This window comes from Centropristis striata, chromosome 15, assembly GCF_030273125.1.
Source record: "Centropristis striata isolate RG_2023a ecotype Rhode Island chromosome 15, C.striata_1.0, whole genome shotgun sequence".
Lineage (NCBI taxonomy): Eukaryota > Metazoa > Chordata > Actinopteri > Perciformes > Serranidae > Centropristis > Centropristis striata.
The window spans coordinates 25774743-25794026 of NC_081531.1; the positions used below are offsets into that span (position 1 = coordinate 25774743).

Sequence of the window (19284 nt, forward strand, 5' to 3'; positions counted from 1 at the left end):
AGCCGAGGCCCCTCCTCCTTGGGCCCATCGGCTGTCAATCATCAGTCAGTCATGCACAGACAAAATAAAAATGAATAAAAATGCATAGGAGTCACGGGAAAATTATGACAAAAACAAATGACAAGCCCTCTCGGAAAATGCTGCCAAATGCGCTAAACTAACTGAAATGTTTAGTGCTGCAGCAGCCAGACTTTACTTAGCATCTGTAGCAGAACTGGTGGCGGCGACAGCAGGTGATGTTGGAGGTGGCCTTCAGGGAATTAGGTGAGAAAGGTGGATAGACATGGCAGCACCCAGCAACATGCATTGATTAACGGTTCCCTGCCTGGCTCAAAAATCATGAAGTCAGGTTATTAACTTTATTTTATTAGCTTGCTAACTTTTTGAACACAGCATGTCTAGTTTGCTTCATACATCATCAATGTATAGTGTATAGACGGGTGTCTTGTGTACAAACAGCACTTGCAGCCAGGGGGCAAAAGCATATGTGTGTAACATAGACTGTATATAAATAATCAGCACCCCCTGCTGGAATTTTTGGTAGAATGCAGCTTGAGGCACTGCCTGGTTTGTCACCATGCTCAGATAGGGGGGTTGCCACCTGGTGCGTACTATCTTTCTTTGCGTAATTCAGAAGTTCTTCTTTATGACGTCCTGCTGTAAAACTGGCGATAAAGTCAAATATATTTAGTATAAAGATATAAAACTAGACTCAAAATGACCCATATGAGGTTTTGCGGTTCGTGGTACAGAGCAGATCGCACATGTGATGGCTGTGGCTCAGTTGGTAGAGCATTCGTCTGGTGATCGGAAGGTTGGTTGTTCGATCCCCAACCATGGCAGCCTGCATGTTAAAGTGTTCTTGAGCAAGATACTGAACCCCAAATTGCTCCCGATGCTGTGTTCTTTGGTGTGTGAATGAATTCCCAGTGGTGGCAGGTGGGACCAGTGTGAATAGGTGAATGTGCGAAATCTGTAGTCTAAAGCGCTTTGAGTGGTCGCAAATTGACTAGAAAAGCGTTATATAAGAGCAGGTCCATTTACATGTCTTTATTATTAAAACATTGTTGTAAGAAAAGGCTGCAATTTCATTGACTTAAGTCTCCAGAATCACTTCTCTAAGGTTAGGGCCAAACAGTTCCTGTAAGGCTCTAAAAGACAGTTTAAACAGTAAATAAATGATGTAAATGCTGTAGGTGAAGTAGATAGGAGGAGGATGTGACTACTGGAAGTGACATAGTTCAGTAAAAACATGATGCATGAAGTTAAGTGATGTTTGAATCACATGCTGCACTATTGTTTTCACATGGGACACCAACGCTGTTCTGCTGGGTTTAAAGTCTTGATTTTGTTTGATCCAGCTGCCCAGACTGTGAGTTCTGTTCACCCCCTGCACCTCTGCATTCGCTTCATTCGTAATTATTACGGCCACCAGACTGCGGGGGAGGACAGTCTAAAATGTAATTATTGGTCGTATTGTGCTGCCTGTACAAACATTTTTTAAGAGGAGACCATACTGCAGTCTGATATAGGCCACATTTAAAAAAATCACGTGAACAACCAAACAAAAAGCAAAAATATCCAGATTGAGCATGCAATGTGAACGTCCAGAGCTCCTGAAGCAAAATACATCTTGTTTCTTTGAGTCCTGAATCAGACGATCTGGCCCTCACATGTGCACGCTGCAGTGGCTGCATATATTTCACTGCTACGGAGGGAAAGGCGAGGACAGTGAGCATGAGTTTGTGACTGCGGCTGTTTGTTTGTGTTTATACATGTGGCCTATTGTAGTTTGCTCGAATGAGCTTTGGTATGAAGTACTTTGTAGCATAAATCTTTTAATCCAGCGTCCCCTGTGCACAACTCTTCTCAACCCAGTTCACTAACACAGCGTGCTGAAGGCAGACTGGAATGTCTCGCCATCATTAGTCCCGTTGTCTGTTTGTCAAGGGCAGAGGGAAGGGTAAAACAGTTAGGACCTGCTTGGAGCAGTTATATAAATGACATGTGTCTCAGAGACATCATGATGAGGCATTATCTAAACCCCGTCAGCCACACATCCAATGAGACCGACGGGATTGTTTGATGTGGACAGAATATCTGTCGTGTTTGCTGCCAGCATCTGAAAACTCCTAATCCCACTTCAGAGAAACGCTGAAGGTTCTTCTAGGATCATCTGTTAGTGCTGATAGAAGGCTAGTTAATCACCCCTGTGTTGGCTCGCCGCGATCCTTTTCTCTGGTTTTGAGGCGTTTCATCAATCACAGTGAGAACATGTTCGGTCCTCGGGGGTTGGAGTGGTAATTCACAGGACTGCCTGCTCATACAAACACACACAGGCGTCGCACTGTAATACATCAAGGACCGGCTCATTCGAACCCTATTGAAAATGTACTTTTCACTGTTGAGCTGCATACAAATTCATCTGACTTTGTTTTGGGAGGCTGCGCGCTCGCTCGCCTGCATTCCCCAATCCCCCCGACTCTGATTCTCACTTTATTTAGTGAGAGAGAGAAAAGAGAGACAGTGGCTCCAGCCTAGTTATCAGCCGTTGGGGATATTTACAGGCTTATATAGAGTGGGGGGGGGTTGTGACTGAACTTGCGCTCTCACGCAGCTGACAGAGCAAAGACGTTCATAGGAGGCAGATCTGAGACGGACTTCTTACACAGAGGAAGGAAGGAGCAACGTGTCAGGACGAGAATATTAATGACATGCAGCCTGAGAGAGACAGAGACATGAACTTCATGTAAAATTCATTGTTTTAAGTTAAGGATTAGTCTTGGAGAAATTGTGATTTAAATTTCACCGTGCAGCAGACTATTACTCCTCTCTATTGTGCTCCTCCTGAAAAGATCTGCAGAAATCCTTCCCCTGAAGTGCAGACAGATAAAACAGAGTGAAAATAAAGATATGTAAAGTCTCTCCCGCTTTACCTGTCTTTATATCGTCGACACCTTGGACCAAAGCTCCACCTCCGCTCGCATACTGCCAGCTGATTGGCAGGCAATTAGTGAGACTGACCAGGGTGTTTTCTGAGAAGATCCTCAGAGGTTTGAGTAATTCTGCTGCACAGATAGATGTTCTCTTGAGGTGTGTGTGTGTGCATTTAGTTGCAATTTCAAGTCAGAAGGAAGCCTTTTATGTGGGAGGAGAGAGTCGGAAATGCTCTTGGCACTGCTGGTGGAGATTGTGCTGTGTGGAGGGATTGGTACAGGCCCCTCGGGGTTTGTAAAATACAATAAGTATATAAAGATGTAAGTGAGACAAGAAAAGAGGGAGAGGGAGGGAGGGAGCAGGAGATCACCCTCACCTTGATTTGCAGGAGAGAAACGCTGCAGCACTCCCAGGTAATGGGAAAGCATGTTATCAGCAGCGGGGAAGCACCTTTCAGCACTGTCTCCAGACCTGCTCGGATCTGTTAATCATTCATTTCATGTTGTGGATTAATGCCTCTCACTGACACCAGCTGACGGCTCACTGCCACTGTGTGTGAATGTCTTTAAAGACGGCGAATTAAGCTCATTTTCAGGCTGAATTTTGGGTTTCTAATAGAAGATGTTTAGATGGTTTAACTCTCTGCAGTCTCCAAAAGCTCCAAATCATGACTTCTTCATCACATCCAGAGTAGAAAACAAAGCAGCGTGGAGCCCTACTGTAAATTTACCTCTAAAGTTCTGGCTGTAAACTCCATGAGGCCAGTTTCAGTTTGATGATGATATACCAAGTAAAACTGGAGACAAGCTCAAATATATTTAGTATAAAATGATAGAACTGGATGTAACCCTCTTATATGTTATATTTGCAACCTTTGTTCACATTTGCAACATTTAAAATTCTTTATTTAGCATGATAGTGTTTTGAAAGTAAAATAAATATTCAAAATCACATTTTATGTTGGACTAAAGGACTAAAAAAGACACAAAATGACCAAAAAAAGACACAAAATGACCAAAAAAAGACATAAAATGACAAAAAAAGACAGAAAGACACAAATGACCAAAAAAGACACAAAATGACTTACAAAGACACGAAAAGACATGAAATGGATTCAAAAATGGACAAAATAGCCCAAGACTCCATAGAGTTAATATTCAGACAACTAGACGGTTAGCTCAGGTTGGACTCCAGCCTGCAGCTCTTCTGTGTGGAGTTTGCATGTGTCAGCGTGGGTTCTTCCTGGGTCCAGCTTCCTCCCACAGTCCAAAGACATGCAGCTTAGATTAAATTGATGACTCTAAATTGCCCGTAGACGTGAATGAGAGCGTGAATGGTTGTCTGTCTCTGTGTGTCAGCCCTTTGATAGTGTGCAGACCTGTCCAGGGTAAATGAATGCAATGCATTGTATGTTTCAGCAAACTACAGTTAACTTTAAATATTTACATTTTTTAAAAATATGTTGAATATGAACATAGGGAGATGAAAGTATGAAAGGAAGTGCCTTTCTTATCACCAGATAACGTACGATAAATATTTTCTGTCTCACCAATTTCACTGCTCTCTTTCTACCTCTGAATGCAGCACAGAGCCGGATCACCTGTTCCTCTGTCACGCATCTGGGACGTTCAGATTGAGCGTAAAGCACTTTGGATAAAAGCGCTATATAAGTTCAGTCCATTTACCATCTAGAAACATCACAGAGACCAAATACTGCGGCTTGAAACATCGGTCTGCTTTTGTGACATGTGACTCGCCCGGCTTGAACCATGCTGCAAACACGTGGTGTGTGACCGTTGCAGTTTTAAAACCACAGTCTGTATGAAGATGTTGTGATGTCACATGGAGCCAGAGTCTGCACAGTATGATAAAGGGAGTCAGTTACAGCTGTCAATCATGATGTCACAGCCCAGTTTTATAGAATCAAATAACTAATTAAAACCAAACTGATCAGAATAATGAACACTCGAACAAACATCAGCATGATAAGAACAACATCAGAACGACCATGTCCATCCACTAACATGGAGGGGGCGGGGCTTAAACTTGCACTGCAGCCTGCCACGAGGGAGCGATCCAGATGTTTTATACAGTCCGTGGTTTAAAAACTGAAACATGACACTTTGGATAAAGTTAGGCACGAATACCCCTTGATTAAGGTTAGGTAAAAATTACAGGGATAGATCGAAGCTGCAGATACCACTCTACAGAAATAATTTATACATAGAAACGTAGGAAAAAATCGCCTTCTCACTCATAGTTTGGGCGTAGGACGCACAGATGCGTCACCAACACGCACCAACAGCCTCATAGACTGCCATGTTAAAAAGGCAGGAACATTTCTGGAAGTAAAGCAGAGGTACCAATTTCTTCTGATCGCTCTAAAAAAACAATTTGGTAATTTTTCTACACAAAACACATATCTAGACGTCCAGGAAGAACTCAGGATGCTCAAAGTGAAGTCGGCTCAATGATAGGAGCTACAGTTTGGCCAAAAATGCTTTTTGTTTGAGGGGCACTTTGAGCTGCGATATATTGGTCTTCTCTGATTGGTGGCCTCCACCTGGCCCTGGTTGCTACTATTACTATTACTATTAATACTATTACTGTTATTATAGCATCTAAATACATTGTTATGGCCTATTTACGATTTGTATCGTCCTGTGTGCATTACATTACATTACATGTCATTTAGCAGACGCTTTTGTCCAAATCGACTTACAATAAGTGCATTGATCTTAAACTGTCTGCACTTTGCTCCATCTCATTATCGGCTTGTCAGTCACTTTGAATTACACAAACCTGCATGAAAGATACAAATCACCTCTGATTGACTTGATTGACTAATTGATTGATCAGGCTCTTTAGCTGCTAAATACTCCACTGTGTTCAGTAGCAAGCCTCTGGTGTGTGTGTGTGTGTGTGTGTGTGTGTGCTGAGCAGGTGGTGTACAGTGGGTTTATGGAGTGGGTTTTTCAAAACACTAAACCAAAACAGATCCGCTGTGGGCTGGTGGAGAACACACTGTAGTCAGGTGATATTTCTCTGTGAGTTTTCACTATTAGTGACTACTTTAACATAAAAATACTCATTTGACGCATCTTTTTTATATAAAAATATAGATTACAAGCAAGGGAATTATTAACAGGTACCAGCAGCTGAGATCAGATGCAGCGGTCTGCAGCGGGTCACACAGTTTGACGGCCCGACCTCCTCGCTAAGAGGTTTTCTGTCGCTATGACAACATCACACTATTTCTGCCTGCACACAACCACACAAAGAACTCCTTGCCAGGAAAATGTAAACATAACATATGCCATTTTCAGAGTGTGACCAAACGACCAGCACTGCTGTTGCTGCTGTTCACTCAGCTCGTTAACATCTGGCAGGAAGGCAGGAAATGATAACAGAAGCCTTTTTATAGGCAATAAAAAATAAAAATGAACAGATGTTTGTATTTGCTGTGATGAGACTGACCTTTAGGACACACAGATTAAATGAAAAGCAAAGGAGAAGTGAAAGAAACATTCACATCTTGCAAAAAAACCTGCCAACCTGTTCTCAAACTAACCACAAATCCACAACGAGCACCAACAAGACAAACCACCCACAACTTCACATAGAAAATAAATAAATACATAAGTTTTATCCCTTTTTTTTTGTTGAGAATTTAGGGTGGGGTGGCAGTGGATGTTCAGGGGGTGATAGCAGTTCAATAGTAGATGTCCCATAGAAGTGGTGAAAGCTGAGAACCTGAATAATAATTTCAAATGCAGTATGTGAAGGCCATTTTCATGCTTTCATGTGTCATAAGTTGTTGCTGCAATTTTAAGGTTGATACCATATTTTCAAAATGAAAGCCTTTTGAAATGTCACATATTCTGCCATTTTTAAGTAGAGGAAAAATAGCTGATTATCTGAGATTTCAAAGGACTTTTATTTTTAAATGATACATCAGAAGAAATGCTTAGAAGGCCTGGAGGTCCTGGCGAATGGCAGAATGTCTTGCAGTCAGCTGTGGGACACCTTGAGGATGTCCACTGTCCATCTGAAATAAAATGAGTCTTTGATTATGGATAGTTTCCTTTTAATTGCAATTTGAAATGAGATGGAAATACAGTTAAACCGGAAAACTGCTTTTATTTTGAAGGCATGGTATGTAGTGTCTAGTAAATACATGCATTGTGAAAAGAAGCGACAGCTGGTTGACCGTATTTTCTGAACTGGGGGGTGGCATCATCACAGTTCTGCACCCGTCTCGGCCAGATGGGCAGATATGTCTGCATATGTAATGTCTGCAAGCCTTTTCAGGTTAAAAATAACATTGCATTATTGCTGTTTATCTCTAGAATTATTTCTGTGTATATGAAGCAGATTTCCTTAAATATTTGCAGGAGGAAAACTGACCAAACGGATTGATGGCAGTAAAATATTTCCCCAAAGGAAGCAGACAGCAGACAGAGAGTAATGTCCACTGATATGTTGTCCATTTGTCCTGCAGAGATCCGTGAGGCATTTCGTGTTTTGGATCGTGATGGGAATGGTTTCATCTCCAAACAGGAGCTGGGCATGGCCATGCGCTCCCTGGGTTACATGCCCAGCGAAGTGGAGCTGGCCATCATCATGCAGAGACTGGACATGGATGGTGAGGTGCTACATAAGGACACACACTTGGGTGCATGCACAGAGGAAACCCACAGTCACAAAGCACAGTTTAACACAAACTGCGTCTGGTTTATTCTGTGTAAAATATGATTTTTTACCTCCGTATGTGTTAAATTTTAATGTGAGAACAGTTAATTGGTGCCAGAAACACATAACTTAAAAGGTCTCTTACTTGCTTTAGAGTAACAGAATCAGATTTTGACTTACAGACTCCTTCAAAATGTTCCTGCAAACTGTTTCTAAACTGCTTTCAGAGCAGCAGGTGGTCAATTGTCAAATATAAATTCCCCTGGAGAGAATAAAGAGAGAACCTGTCGGCTCCTGCTCCTTAAACTTCAGCTCTGCTTGTAAATCCACAGAGAATTGCAATTACTCCTAAGCAGTCCCTGAATCACAAACAAGCCAGTCAATCTTTAGCCGGTTCTTATCTGGCGGCTCCTGATTCCACCACTCGCAGGGAAATATCAAAGGTCAAAGCTAAAAGCTTTTTCCTCTCGGCTCCATGAGTAGTATGACCATCTGAGAGCAGCGCTGCCATTTGTTCTGAGGGACGACAGTATCTCTGTTAAAATCCTCCACCTCTGACTTCTATCATCTCCATGTCAGCGCTAATAAAGCACTGAAAGTGTTCGCGGGCACAATTAATTGGAGAAAGTCAATTATTATCAGGTGTTAGGCAACCTGCACGCTCCTCCAGATGATTAATTTTAGGCCATAAAGCCCTTTCTTCAGAAATCTTAATCCACTGATCTCTGGTGTTATGTTCTTATTCCTCCCTCGGGTTTTAGACAAAGGACTCTTAAAATATAAAATTCAATTATGCCAATTTAAAGCTGCACTTTTAAAAGACTGCAATCAGGTTTTTAAGATATAAAATAGATTCTTTACACTGATAATATGCTGCGTTACAAGGTGAAGCTTAATTTTACTGGCGTGCAAATTTCCAAGATGTTTCCTGTAAAGAACTGTGTAATTTGGCACTAATTGAAGAGGAATTTCTTTGCAAGCAAAGCTCAATTTAAAGCCAAAATATAACTGAAACCTTAATTCTCCAAACATGTTAAATTGCATGTTAAACTGGCCTGCTTAAAGCAGTTTATTAGGCACAATTAATTAGTGAAAGTCAATTATTATCAGGTGTTAGGCAACCTGCACGCTCCTTCAGATGATTCATTTTAGGCCATAAAGTCCTTTCTTCAAAAATCTTATTCCATTGATATCTGATGTTATATGCTTATTCCTCCCTTGGGTTTTAGGCAAAGGACTCTTAAAATATAAGATTCTATTATGCTAATTTAAAGCTGCACTTTTAGGCGACTGCAATCAGGTTTTTAGGACATAAAATAGATTCTTAATACTGATTATATGCTGCATTACAAGGCGAAGCTTCATTTTACTGGCATGCAAATTTCCAAGATGTTTCCTATAAAGAACTGTGTAATGTGGCACTAATCGAAGAGGAATTTCTTTGAATGAAAAACTCCATTTAGAGCCAAAATATAATTGAAACCTTAATTCTGCATACATGTTAAATTGCATGTTAAACTGGCCCTCTGTGCCAACGACTCCCTACGTACACAGCAATTAATTAGAATTCATTCATTGCAGGAGTTGAATATTGTCTCTATTTTAACGGTAATTAGCACCAAATTACAGAGTTCTTTTCAGGGAACTTGTTGGAGAGTATTCAGAAATTACAGAGCCATAAAATAAAGTGTTATTTTACCAACAAAGTAGCTCTGAGACTTCTGATGAGCTGCTCATTGTACCAAATACTGAACAGAACATTGGATCACACTGCAAACTGCTGCTGATATCAATATTGGCAATATATCGCATAATAAGTTGATGCAGTAACTGTGTTATAAGACATGCTGTCAGGGAGATGTTCACTGAGTATTAATTCCATGGGACGCTGGCTGTTGATTGCTATCTCTGACGACAAGCAGCAGCAGAATACATAATGCAAACACTTACAAGTTGTGAATTTAAAATTGCAAGAATGTTCCCTGTATCGTCCCGCAGTGAGTCACTGGCATGCACGCAGACACGCACTCTCACAGGTGCACACATCTTATTTGATAGGTGAATTAGTGCTGATGATGCACAGCTCTTTGTCACGGATGAGGGCACATCCATCTGTTGATCGGTCTCGGGGCACTTTTCTTTGTTTTGCAGAGCGAATAAACTTGAGCATAAAATGCATTATTTAGCTGCTGTCTGCCAGCCTTCCTGTGGGTGTCTCTGATTTTCTGTCGTCCTGCTCTGTCTCTGCGTGCCTGCAGGGGACGGCCAGGTGGACTTTGAGGAGTTCATGACGATATTGGGGCCAAAACTGCTGTCGTCCGACAACAGAGAAGGATTCCTCGGAAACACCATCGACAACATCTTCTGGCAGGTAAACGACAAACCCTCCTCTTCCTCTTCCTCTTCCTCTTCCTCTTCCTCTTCCTCTTCCTCTTCCTCCCAACACTGGAGTTTGTTCCTCATCACTCACACTCCTCATCATTTATCAGCTGCATGCTTATCCTCTCACTAACTCTGCATCACCTCTCACTGTGCGCTTCAGCAGTCAGATCAAGTCTTACATCCTTAAGCACAAACCCTGTGTTCTGCAGGGAGTCTGCACAGAGACACACTAGCTTGAAATACACACAAAAACACACTCTCAGGCCCCCCACCTGCGTCTGCTGTTCTCAAAAAACAGAAGCTCTTTTTTTCTTTTTCGACTTCGGGGCCTTGAAGGAAAAGAGACCTGCTGAGAATTAAGTGTGTTTCTTTATGCGAGTGTGTTTTTGGGGGTTTGGGTGGGTGTGTGTTTATCATTCTCAGTGTTGCAGAGCGGGTATTTCCATAATAAAGATTTCAGGGATGGGATGTGCCCCAGTATGAGCAGAGTCTGAGCTTTAAAGGGTCTAAACTGGGCTCAGCGGTGATTAAAGCTGCGGCTCATCTACATGCTTTTGAACGTGCTTTGCTTTTGTTTTTGAAAATGGTTCCGGACAGAAAATTTGCTGCTCTCTCAGAAAGCTTCTTTTGCCTCTTAGGTAAGACATGCAACAATAATGAAAAGTGCAGGGTTTGGAGTCTGTGTGTGTAGAGGAGGTGGAGGGGTGTGTGTGTGTGTGTGTGTGTGTGTGTGTGTGTGTGTGTGTGTGTGTGTGAGGACGGCTGGTTGAGCATGGTGACAGCTCTCAGGAAGTTGTTTTCTGCTTTCCTTGAGTCGAATGAGAGGAGAAACATTTAGAGGGTGACTCACTGGAATGAGGAGGTGTGTGTGCTTGTGTGTGTGTGTGTGTGTGTCTTTGTAACCTGAAAACACACACACACACACACACACACACACACTGAGCTGCATTTACATAGATTTTCTTTATCCTAGATTTCATTGTGCAATCAGATAATGTCATTAAAGACACAAGAATCTATATCATACACACACAAGTTGTGATTTTAACATCAAGATGCTTCGTTTTTCTAAATGAGACGGTAGATCTGTGAAGGAAATGATGGAGAGAGACGGACTACGGCGCGCCGAGCCAAGAGATGAGAGAATAGAGAGGCTCGCTGGACAATATGTGGGGATGAGGAGGGGGGTGGTGGTGCAGGAGGGGATGCCCTACATACTAAAAGATAGGGGAATATAAAGGAAAACCACAGAGGAAGAGAGTGGGAGAAAATGAAAGAAGAGGTACGAGAGAGCCTGTGATTCATGAAGGTCGCAGACAGTGTTCGTCTCAGGGGTGATTTAAAATGTTCACCTCCCACAAAGAGAAAGAAGACAAGATGAGAAAAGAAAACAGGAAGAAAGGAGAGAAGGAGGAATGAGAGACGGAAGAGGAGAGAGAAAGCGAAGGAGGAAGAGAGGAGGAGGGGGAGGAGGGGGATGAAATGGTGGGAGGAAGTGTGTCTCTGGGGACAGTGGGAGCAGCATTGTGTGTGTGTGTGTGTGTGGGTCTGTTTATATTTCACAGACCTCAGAGGGAAGCAGAAAGAGAGGGAGAGTCATTGTGTTGAAAAGAGAGAGAGATGGAGGAGAAGGAGGCACATCATGGTGGGCCATAATGACTCAACTGAGTGTGTTCAGATAATATCCTCGCACACTGAGATGTAGAATGATTGACTTGTTCGGGAGTTTTCTGTGTAATTACATTTTTCTTCCATGTGTCCACCTGTTTGTTTGTCTTCCGTTTGTTTGATTTGATGAACACATTTTTGTCTTTCCTGGGTTTTTTTTCCCGACCTGAGTAAAAAAGCTTGGGGAGATTTTAGATATCTGAAATAAATAAAAAAACTCCTCACTTAAGGTGCCTCGTTTCTGCTGACAGTCAATAAATTAGAATTGAAAAAATAAGGCAAGCATCCAATGCAAATGAAGCTGCAGCGCCTAAAGATGGAGAACAGCTTCTTCTTTTTTTTTGCTCTTCAACCAAACTATAGAGACAAAGTGTCAAACCACGCCCACCAAAGGGGAAACTATGGATATGCAACCAAGCGCTAAAACCTTTACATTTCAATCAGGAGAGACAAGTAAATATTAAATAATAGGGCTGGGCGATATATCGATATAAAAAATATATCGATATATTTTTAAATGTGATATGGAATTAGACCATATCGCATATATCAATATAGTTTAAAAAAAAAATGTTTTCTTTCTTTATATATAAATGCTGCCCTTACTAAGGTTTGTCATATTTAGTTATTTTGTAATGTTCGTTATTCTTTTCTCATATAAATTTGTTTTTTAAGAAAAAGATTGGCCTATTTTATTTCATAGGCTATTTTTATTTAAGATATGTTTTTATCTAAATGTACACTTTATTGAGCTTTGATTTGAAAAAGGTACTGCTGTTGTTATACACTTAAATAAACTGTTTCAATAAAACTACTTGTGACATGTCATATTTGACTTTCACTGAACATTTGCTCTCTCTTTGTGATAAAAATATCAGGATATATATCGTATATCGATATTCAGCCTAATTAATCGGGATATGACTTTTGGTCCATATCGCCCAGCCCTTATTTATACGTTTATTATAACAGATGATGGGATTCAACAGGTATGTCAATGTCAAAATGTCAAACTTCTCGTTTAATGTTATAGAAATACAGTGTTAAAAGGTTAAAATAAGCCAACATTGACTGGCTGTAGGAGACAGGAGGTTACTCTTGTTCTGCAGGTGTACAAAATTTTGTATGCACAATTATTCACCTTGACCTTTTCTCCTAAAAGGACATTTTGCAGTGATACACTATCACTCTGTTTCCACCTTTCTGAAAGAGACAGAACAGTCATTAATGTACGACTGAAGGAGGTCGCTTGTCGGGACAAATGTTAACTAACATAAATCATTTTAAGCACTTGGAAAAACTACGTTTGGTGAGGGCAGTTTCTTCTGGCAGCCAATCAAGTCAATTTATTTCCAAGATGTAATAATCAAATGACCTGCAAACAGTTTGTCTGAAATCAAAAATCTGTTTTTCTTATGTTTAATGTCTCCTAAAACATCTGACCTTGACTACCCTGAATTGAATCTGTGCAGTTTGTCACTGGAGAGGTGATTTCTCATTCCGCTGCTGAAGGAGGAGATGTCTGCACTTCAAATGCAAATCTGAGATTCAAACATATGCCGGGCAAGTATTATTAGCCATATTAGTCAGCCACTGCTAACAAACAGTATAAACAAATTTAAGATGCTAAAGAAACTTCTGCTAGCTGCCGATTTTGGGGCACAGCAGACTCCTCATACAATGCTGCGTTCCAGACAACTCAAAAAAACTTGAAATCTCCCACCTCCTACTCGAAAAAACACAATAAAACTCAAATTTCTAAATGTGAACTCGTTAAGTATTCATATTAGATAGTAAAACTTGTTCTGCAAACCTTTTCCAAGTACGATTGTTCTGTAAAATAAAACGTATAATGGCATCTGTTAGCTCATGCATCTTTTTTAAATTTATTTAATTTAATTTATTTATTTATTTTTTTACTTTTTCATTTATATCTGCAGGAGGCTGCGCTGATGAAGGTTAAACCATATATAATTTAAAATAAAAAAATCACATAACACTATATTAAGTAGTTAAAATTAGACCTATGAATGCTGCTTTAATAAATGCATTAATAATAATAATCCAATAATAAATTTAGAATATATTTAAAAAATCTGAGTGGAGCCATTCTGCATAATTAGTGCTTTTACTTTTGATGCTTTTAGTACATTTTGATGCTGATAGTTTTGTACTTTTACTTCACTAAGGTTTTGCATGCAGGACTTTTATTTGTAGTGGAGTAATTTACTTTTACTGCAGTAAAGTATCTGAATACTTCTTTCACCGCTGCTTTAAAACGTCTGGAGGGGAACTTTAAGTTAAAGTTATATAAAGTTGCATGGTTTTTTGTAGCCTGGCCACCTGTCAGTATTGTTGTCAATGAAAACAGAGAATAAAAAGGACTGAGGAAGTCTGTGGCCAGTGACAGGCTGATCATCTGTTGAGACAGTCTGCAGGGTTTGTACTGATGACCAGTGATGCCAAAAAAAAAACAAAAAAATTACATAATAAGAGCCATTTGGTGGATGGTTTCATCCAAAGTGCAATTATTTTAACTCTGGTGTCTGCAAAGTGACTTGGACAGAGAATATCACATTCAATAGTGACTGATTCTGTTTCTGTGGATCTAATTAATCTCTTATTCAATTGTGGCTGGCTGTAGCCTCTGCTTTGTTAAAAATAGCTTATCTCACCTGCAATCTTATACTAAGATGTGTAGAGCTGCAACTGCTGATTATTTCACTTCCATCAATCTGGTGATTGATCTCTCGATGAGTCAATTTGTCAATAAATGTCAGAAGAGTCTGATGAAGGTGTACACTGCAAAAAAGGTGTGTCTAAAAACAAGATAAAAACAGTAAATCTGAGGGAAATGATCTTGCTGCATGAACAGATAATTTCACTTGACAAGATTTCTTAAATTAAGATTATTAAATATAGAAATAAGCATGTTGTACCTTTAAAATAAGAAATTAACTCTTAAAACAAGATAAATTAAAGCTGCAGCAGTGATTAACTGGCCGAGTGCAGAGTGCACTGACAATTATTATTATTATTATTATAAGATTAAAAAAAACAACAAGAGATAAAATGTCCAGCAAGATATATTTCACTTTGATAACGTAAAAATGGAGCAGCCTTCAGTGTGCAGCTGTGCATCATTGTGTAATTGGACGTCCTGATTAAATTCCGCGCCGCAATTTTAAAACCAGTTCAGACAAGGATGTGTCTTTGGCATCAGCACTCTGCCACATATTTGTGGAAATGGAAGAAGATGCTTTAACCCTTTATAGGAAACTCATCATATTTTAAGCGTTCAACATGCTTATTTCTAGATTTAACAATCTTAATTTTAGAAATCTTGTCAAGTGAAATTATCTGTTCATGCAGCAAGATCATTTCCCTCAGATTTAGTGCTTTTATCTTGTTTTTAGACACTCTTTTTTGCAATGTGGACATTGAAAATTTCAACCCTAAAGTGTTATTGGAGGATATGACAAGACTTTTACTTTTGTAACGAATGAACGTCAATTGAGTTATTATTATTATTATTATTATTATTACACTGATTGGTCAGGTGCCATGGTGTCACTATCTGTGACCAGCTGATCTTTGTTGATTAGTTGGGAGATATCCTTGTGGTTCTACGACCTCACTGAGAGGTATTGGAACCCCATTTTGGATGTCCACTGAAGTTACCAAATATGGTTCTTTGCCATATAAAGGGTTAAGGTTGAATCTCCACGATTTAGCAAAAAAAAAAAGCCGCTACTTGGCTGCTACTTAGTTTCATAAAAGCAGCGGTGCATAATTCACCATGGAGATGTGTTCTGGGATTTTTTTACATTTTATTTTACAGTACAGTACAATTACAGTTAATTATAAATAACAATAACGGATTATAGGGGACTGTTGGTCTGTTAGCACAATAATGTACAACTTGAAAATTCTTATATATTTAAATTCAACTAAGGACTAAACATGAAACTAAACTAAGGCATGACATAAAACATGAAACACTAAACATGAACATGAATAAAATGAACATACTTGACAAGACACAACAGAGTTAAATGGAAGCCGTCACTGACGGGTAAAGTGAAAAAACTAGCATAAACTAAACATAAAGGAGTACAAGGTCAATTAGCAATAGACACGTTATGCTTTAATTTATCATAATGATTAAAAGTTTATTGCAAAATGTCATGACACCATCTGTGTTTGGATTGGTTCCCTATGAACCTCGTTTTCACTCTGCACTTCTGTCCAGAGACAGAAGGCTCGATTTATGACACAAAGTAAGTGAGTGAAGATAAAATGATTATGAGACATTGTCAGTATCAATGTAATACATCTTCATTACTTTCATCCTGCTCTTTAACAATAAAAGCTTATTAGAGAGCATTTTGCCAAGGAGGAAGTTATTAAAATATGTCACAGCTCAATCGCAGCTATGAACAGGAAGCCGAAATGGCAAACCGTTAATTATTTCTTTGAAAAGAAGCAAGACTGCTAATGATAGCCATGTGGTTAATGCTAATGTAAACCGAGAGCTAATAGAAAGTCAGGACCAGCTATTATTGCTTATAGTTCAACAGCAAGACGAGCAGCTTGGCTTCTGTGTTGCAGCATTTTATAAACTTTTATTAAAACCAGTCTGAGATTTTTATCTTGTCAGCAGCCTCTTACTCGGCCACTCTCTCCTCTTTCCTCCGTCCTTCCTATTCAGTCTCTCTGTCTCCGTCATACTAGCTGTCTTTATATCAACACATTTATCTGAGCATTTTGAAGATTCTCGTGAGAAAAGCTTGATGGAAAAACCAAAATTCAATAAAATTTTCGAAAAAAAAAGTTATTGTCTGAAAGAAACATCTTGTGTATTCCCTTTCCCCAGCTATTCAAATATTGGTAACACTTTACAATAACCATCATTTATAAATGGTAAATAGATAGCTTATTAATGTTAAATCATCATTTATAAATGGCAAATGGATAGTTTATTAATGTAAGTTAATAGTTACTTTACCATTAACAAACAATTCAATTCTAATTTTAGAATATTTATTAATGGACTATTTGTTAAGGTTTATAGATGCACTCATAACATTTTAAACACTATTTTAAGCATTTGTTAATGATTTCCAAATGATTTATATAGCTTTAAGAAAATGGATGTAAAACATCTATAAAGATTTAATATGTAGACCTAATTGTAGTACTTTGTAAATGGTTAATATTTGGTTTATTAATCATCAATAAACATAACTTAGACGGTTATTGTAAAGTGTTACCCAAATATCTATTTGAGATCTTGCAAACCAAACGCCATAGTTAAAATATTTCATCTTTATTTTCCCAGAATATGTTGTAATTGTACTAATGATAAATAATAATAAATGGAACTACTGACTAACTAATACTAACATAATTAAAACAATACATCACTGCATTTCATCTGTTAATAGTTGTAGATTCAAGCATTAGCTCACTTCAGGCCATGGTATGTTGGGATCATACCATGTTGCTCTACCAACTGAGCCACAGCCGCCCCTATATACATAACATTTCAGAAAACTTGTAATGCAAAAAAAGATTGTCTTAATGTAAATAACAAACTGGGGAAGTTTCATGTTGATAGCTGTAAGTTAAGAGAATTACCCTGTTCACCTGTAGTGTCAACCTGCAATGAAGAAAAGTAAAAGAGAAAAAACCTGTAAAATAATACAGTTAATTTCTGGAAAATTATTATTTTTGTACAGTATGGGAGGACAGTAATGTGTCCTCATTTTGTGCGTTTGTACCAAGGTTATTATAGTTAACGAAAACTAACAAAATAACGAAAACTAGAATTGAAAAAAACATTTTTGTTAACTGAAATAAAAATAAAAATGAGAGTTTTTAAAAAACGATAACTAACTGAAACCGTATTGTGTGGTTTAAAAAACTAACTAAAATTATGGTGAAAATTTCCTTCATTTTCATCCGTGTCATATTTTTTCATACGTTTTCATATATTTTTGGTTGATGTGAAATCTGTTTAATCTATCTGGTTTTATGACTTAATAAACTTATTGGGGCTGAGATGGATCAGACAAAGGAAATAAAGGAATCATTTATTGTGACCTTATTGAATCTAGCACCCAACAAATACTCCTTTACAAAAAACTAAAACTAACACTAAAACTAATAAAAACTAAAGTAAAACTAAGCATTTTCCAAAAAATTAAAACTAATTAAAACTAGCAAACTAAAACTATTATAACCTTGGTTTGTATGTGTAAGATATTTTCTTTTGGCTGAATACTTGAGTACAAAGTGAGACAGGAGCTTAAAGTTGAAGGTGCCACCTTCTCTGACAGCTCTGCTGCTGGACAGAAAAATACGAGTGCAGAATAAAAGAGAAACGGCGCTCGCAGGTTGTCACTCTGGGTGACTTTTGGAGAAGGGTCAGAAGACAAAGCAGGTGGACGACTGACGGAACAAGCTGGTCTTGTTCGGGGGCACGGCGGGACGAGACAGGCGGGGGGCGGTGTGTGAGCACCTGTTCTTCTGATTGATGTGTCCTGGCTCCTTGAGGCTGTCACCGGTCACCGCTCGCCACCGCCTGCTGCCCCCCCCTGCACGCACACACACATCACACAAGATAAGATCAGAGTTTAATAATCCTGCAGTGGGGACATTTAGCAGCTCAAGATACAGACAGGGGAGTTTACGTAGGTATAAAAACTGAATAAAAGCATAAAATTAATAATGAGATAATATGCGGTCCACTCTACACTCACCATCACTGCTGGCCAATGGTGGCGCTTCATCACCTGCTGCTGTGCCCCTACCAGGACTCCTTCTCCTCTGTCTCTGGCTGTATCCCAATGTCAAGGATCCTTCCTTGGTAGGATCCTTCCTTCAGAGTCGGGTCCTCCAGAGGTGAGGACAGAATCCTTCCTTTCACTGTAATAACGCACAAATGGAACAGCCTTCAGAGTGTGCAGGTGTTGTGTCATTGCGTAATTGGACGTCCTGCTTCAATTCAATGATGCAATTTCAAAATCAGTTCACTACATGGATGTGGTTTTACCATCAGCACTCTGACACATATTTGTGGAAATGGAAGAAGATTATTTAAAGTTGAATCTCCACGATTTAGCAAGTAAAATGCACAAAGTGGATTAAACCTGAATATTTCACTGATCCTGGCTGAATTTGGCCGCTACTTAGTTTCATAACAGCAGCGGAGCATAAATATCATGGAGATGTTCTGTGATTTTTAATTTTTTTTATTTTACAGTCCAGTACAGTAACAGTTATTTACAAATAACAATAAAGGATAATAGCCGACTGTCGGTCTGTTAACACAATAAACAAATGTATACCTTTCTGAATGGCATAGCTACATATACTTTACACATAGTACGTCATCGTCTGATTCATATCAATTAATTAACAATAACTTTAGCGACTGAGACACATTAATTAACTTAACCAGCAATGTATCAAGATGACATTTATTATCTTTAGCTAAATATTCTGGCATTTATTTATGCATATGTTTTGCTTGACTTTGAACACAAGTTGGATAACTTATGTGATGACATAACCTGGTAGTCGGAGCGCACGGAGGATACA

The 19284-nt window shown here is 39.1% G+C and overlaps 1 protein-coding gene across 1 annotated transcript in view; it reads left to right on the plus strand.

Annotated features, from left to right (window-relative positions):
* Window positions 1-19284, plus strand: part of LOC131987057 (calcium-binding protein 8-like) — a 46222-nt gene that overhangs the window by 11439 nt on the left and 15499 nt on the right. The window contains exons 3-4 of the mRNA XM_059352200.1: window positions 7439-7582; window positions 9888-10000. Coding sequence (XP_059208183.1) covers window positions 7439-7582; window positions 9888-10000 — 257 coding nt within the window. The remainder of the gene's footprint in view (window positions 1-7438; window positions 7583-9887; window positions 10001-19284) is intronic.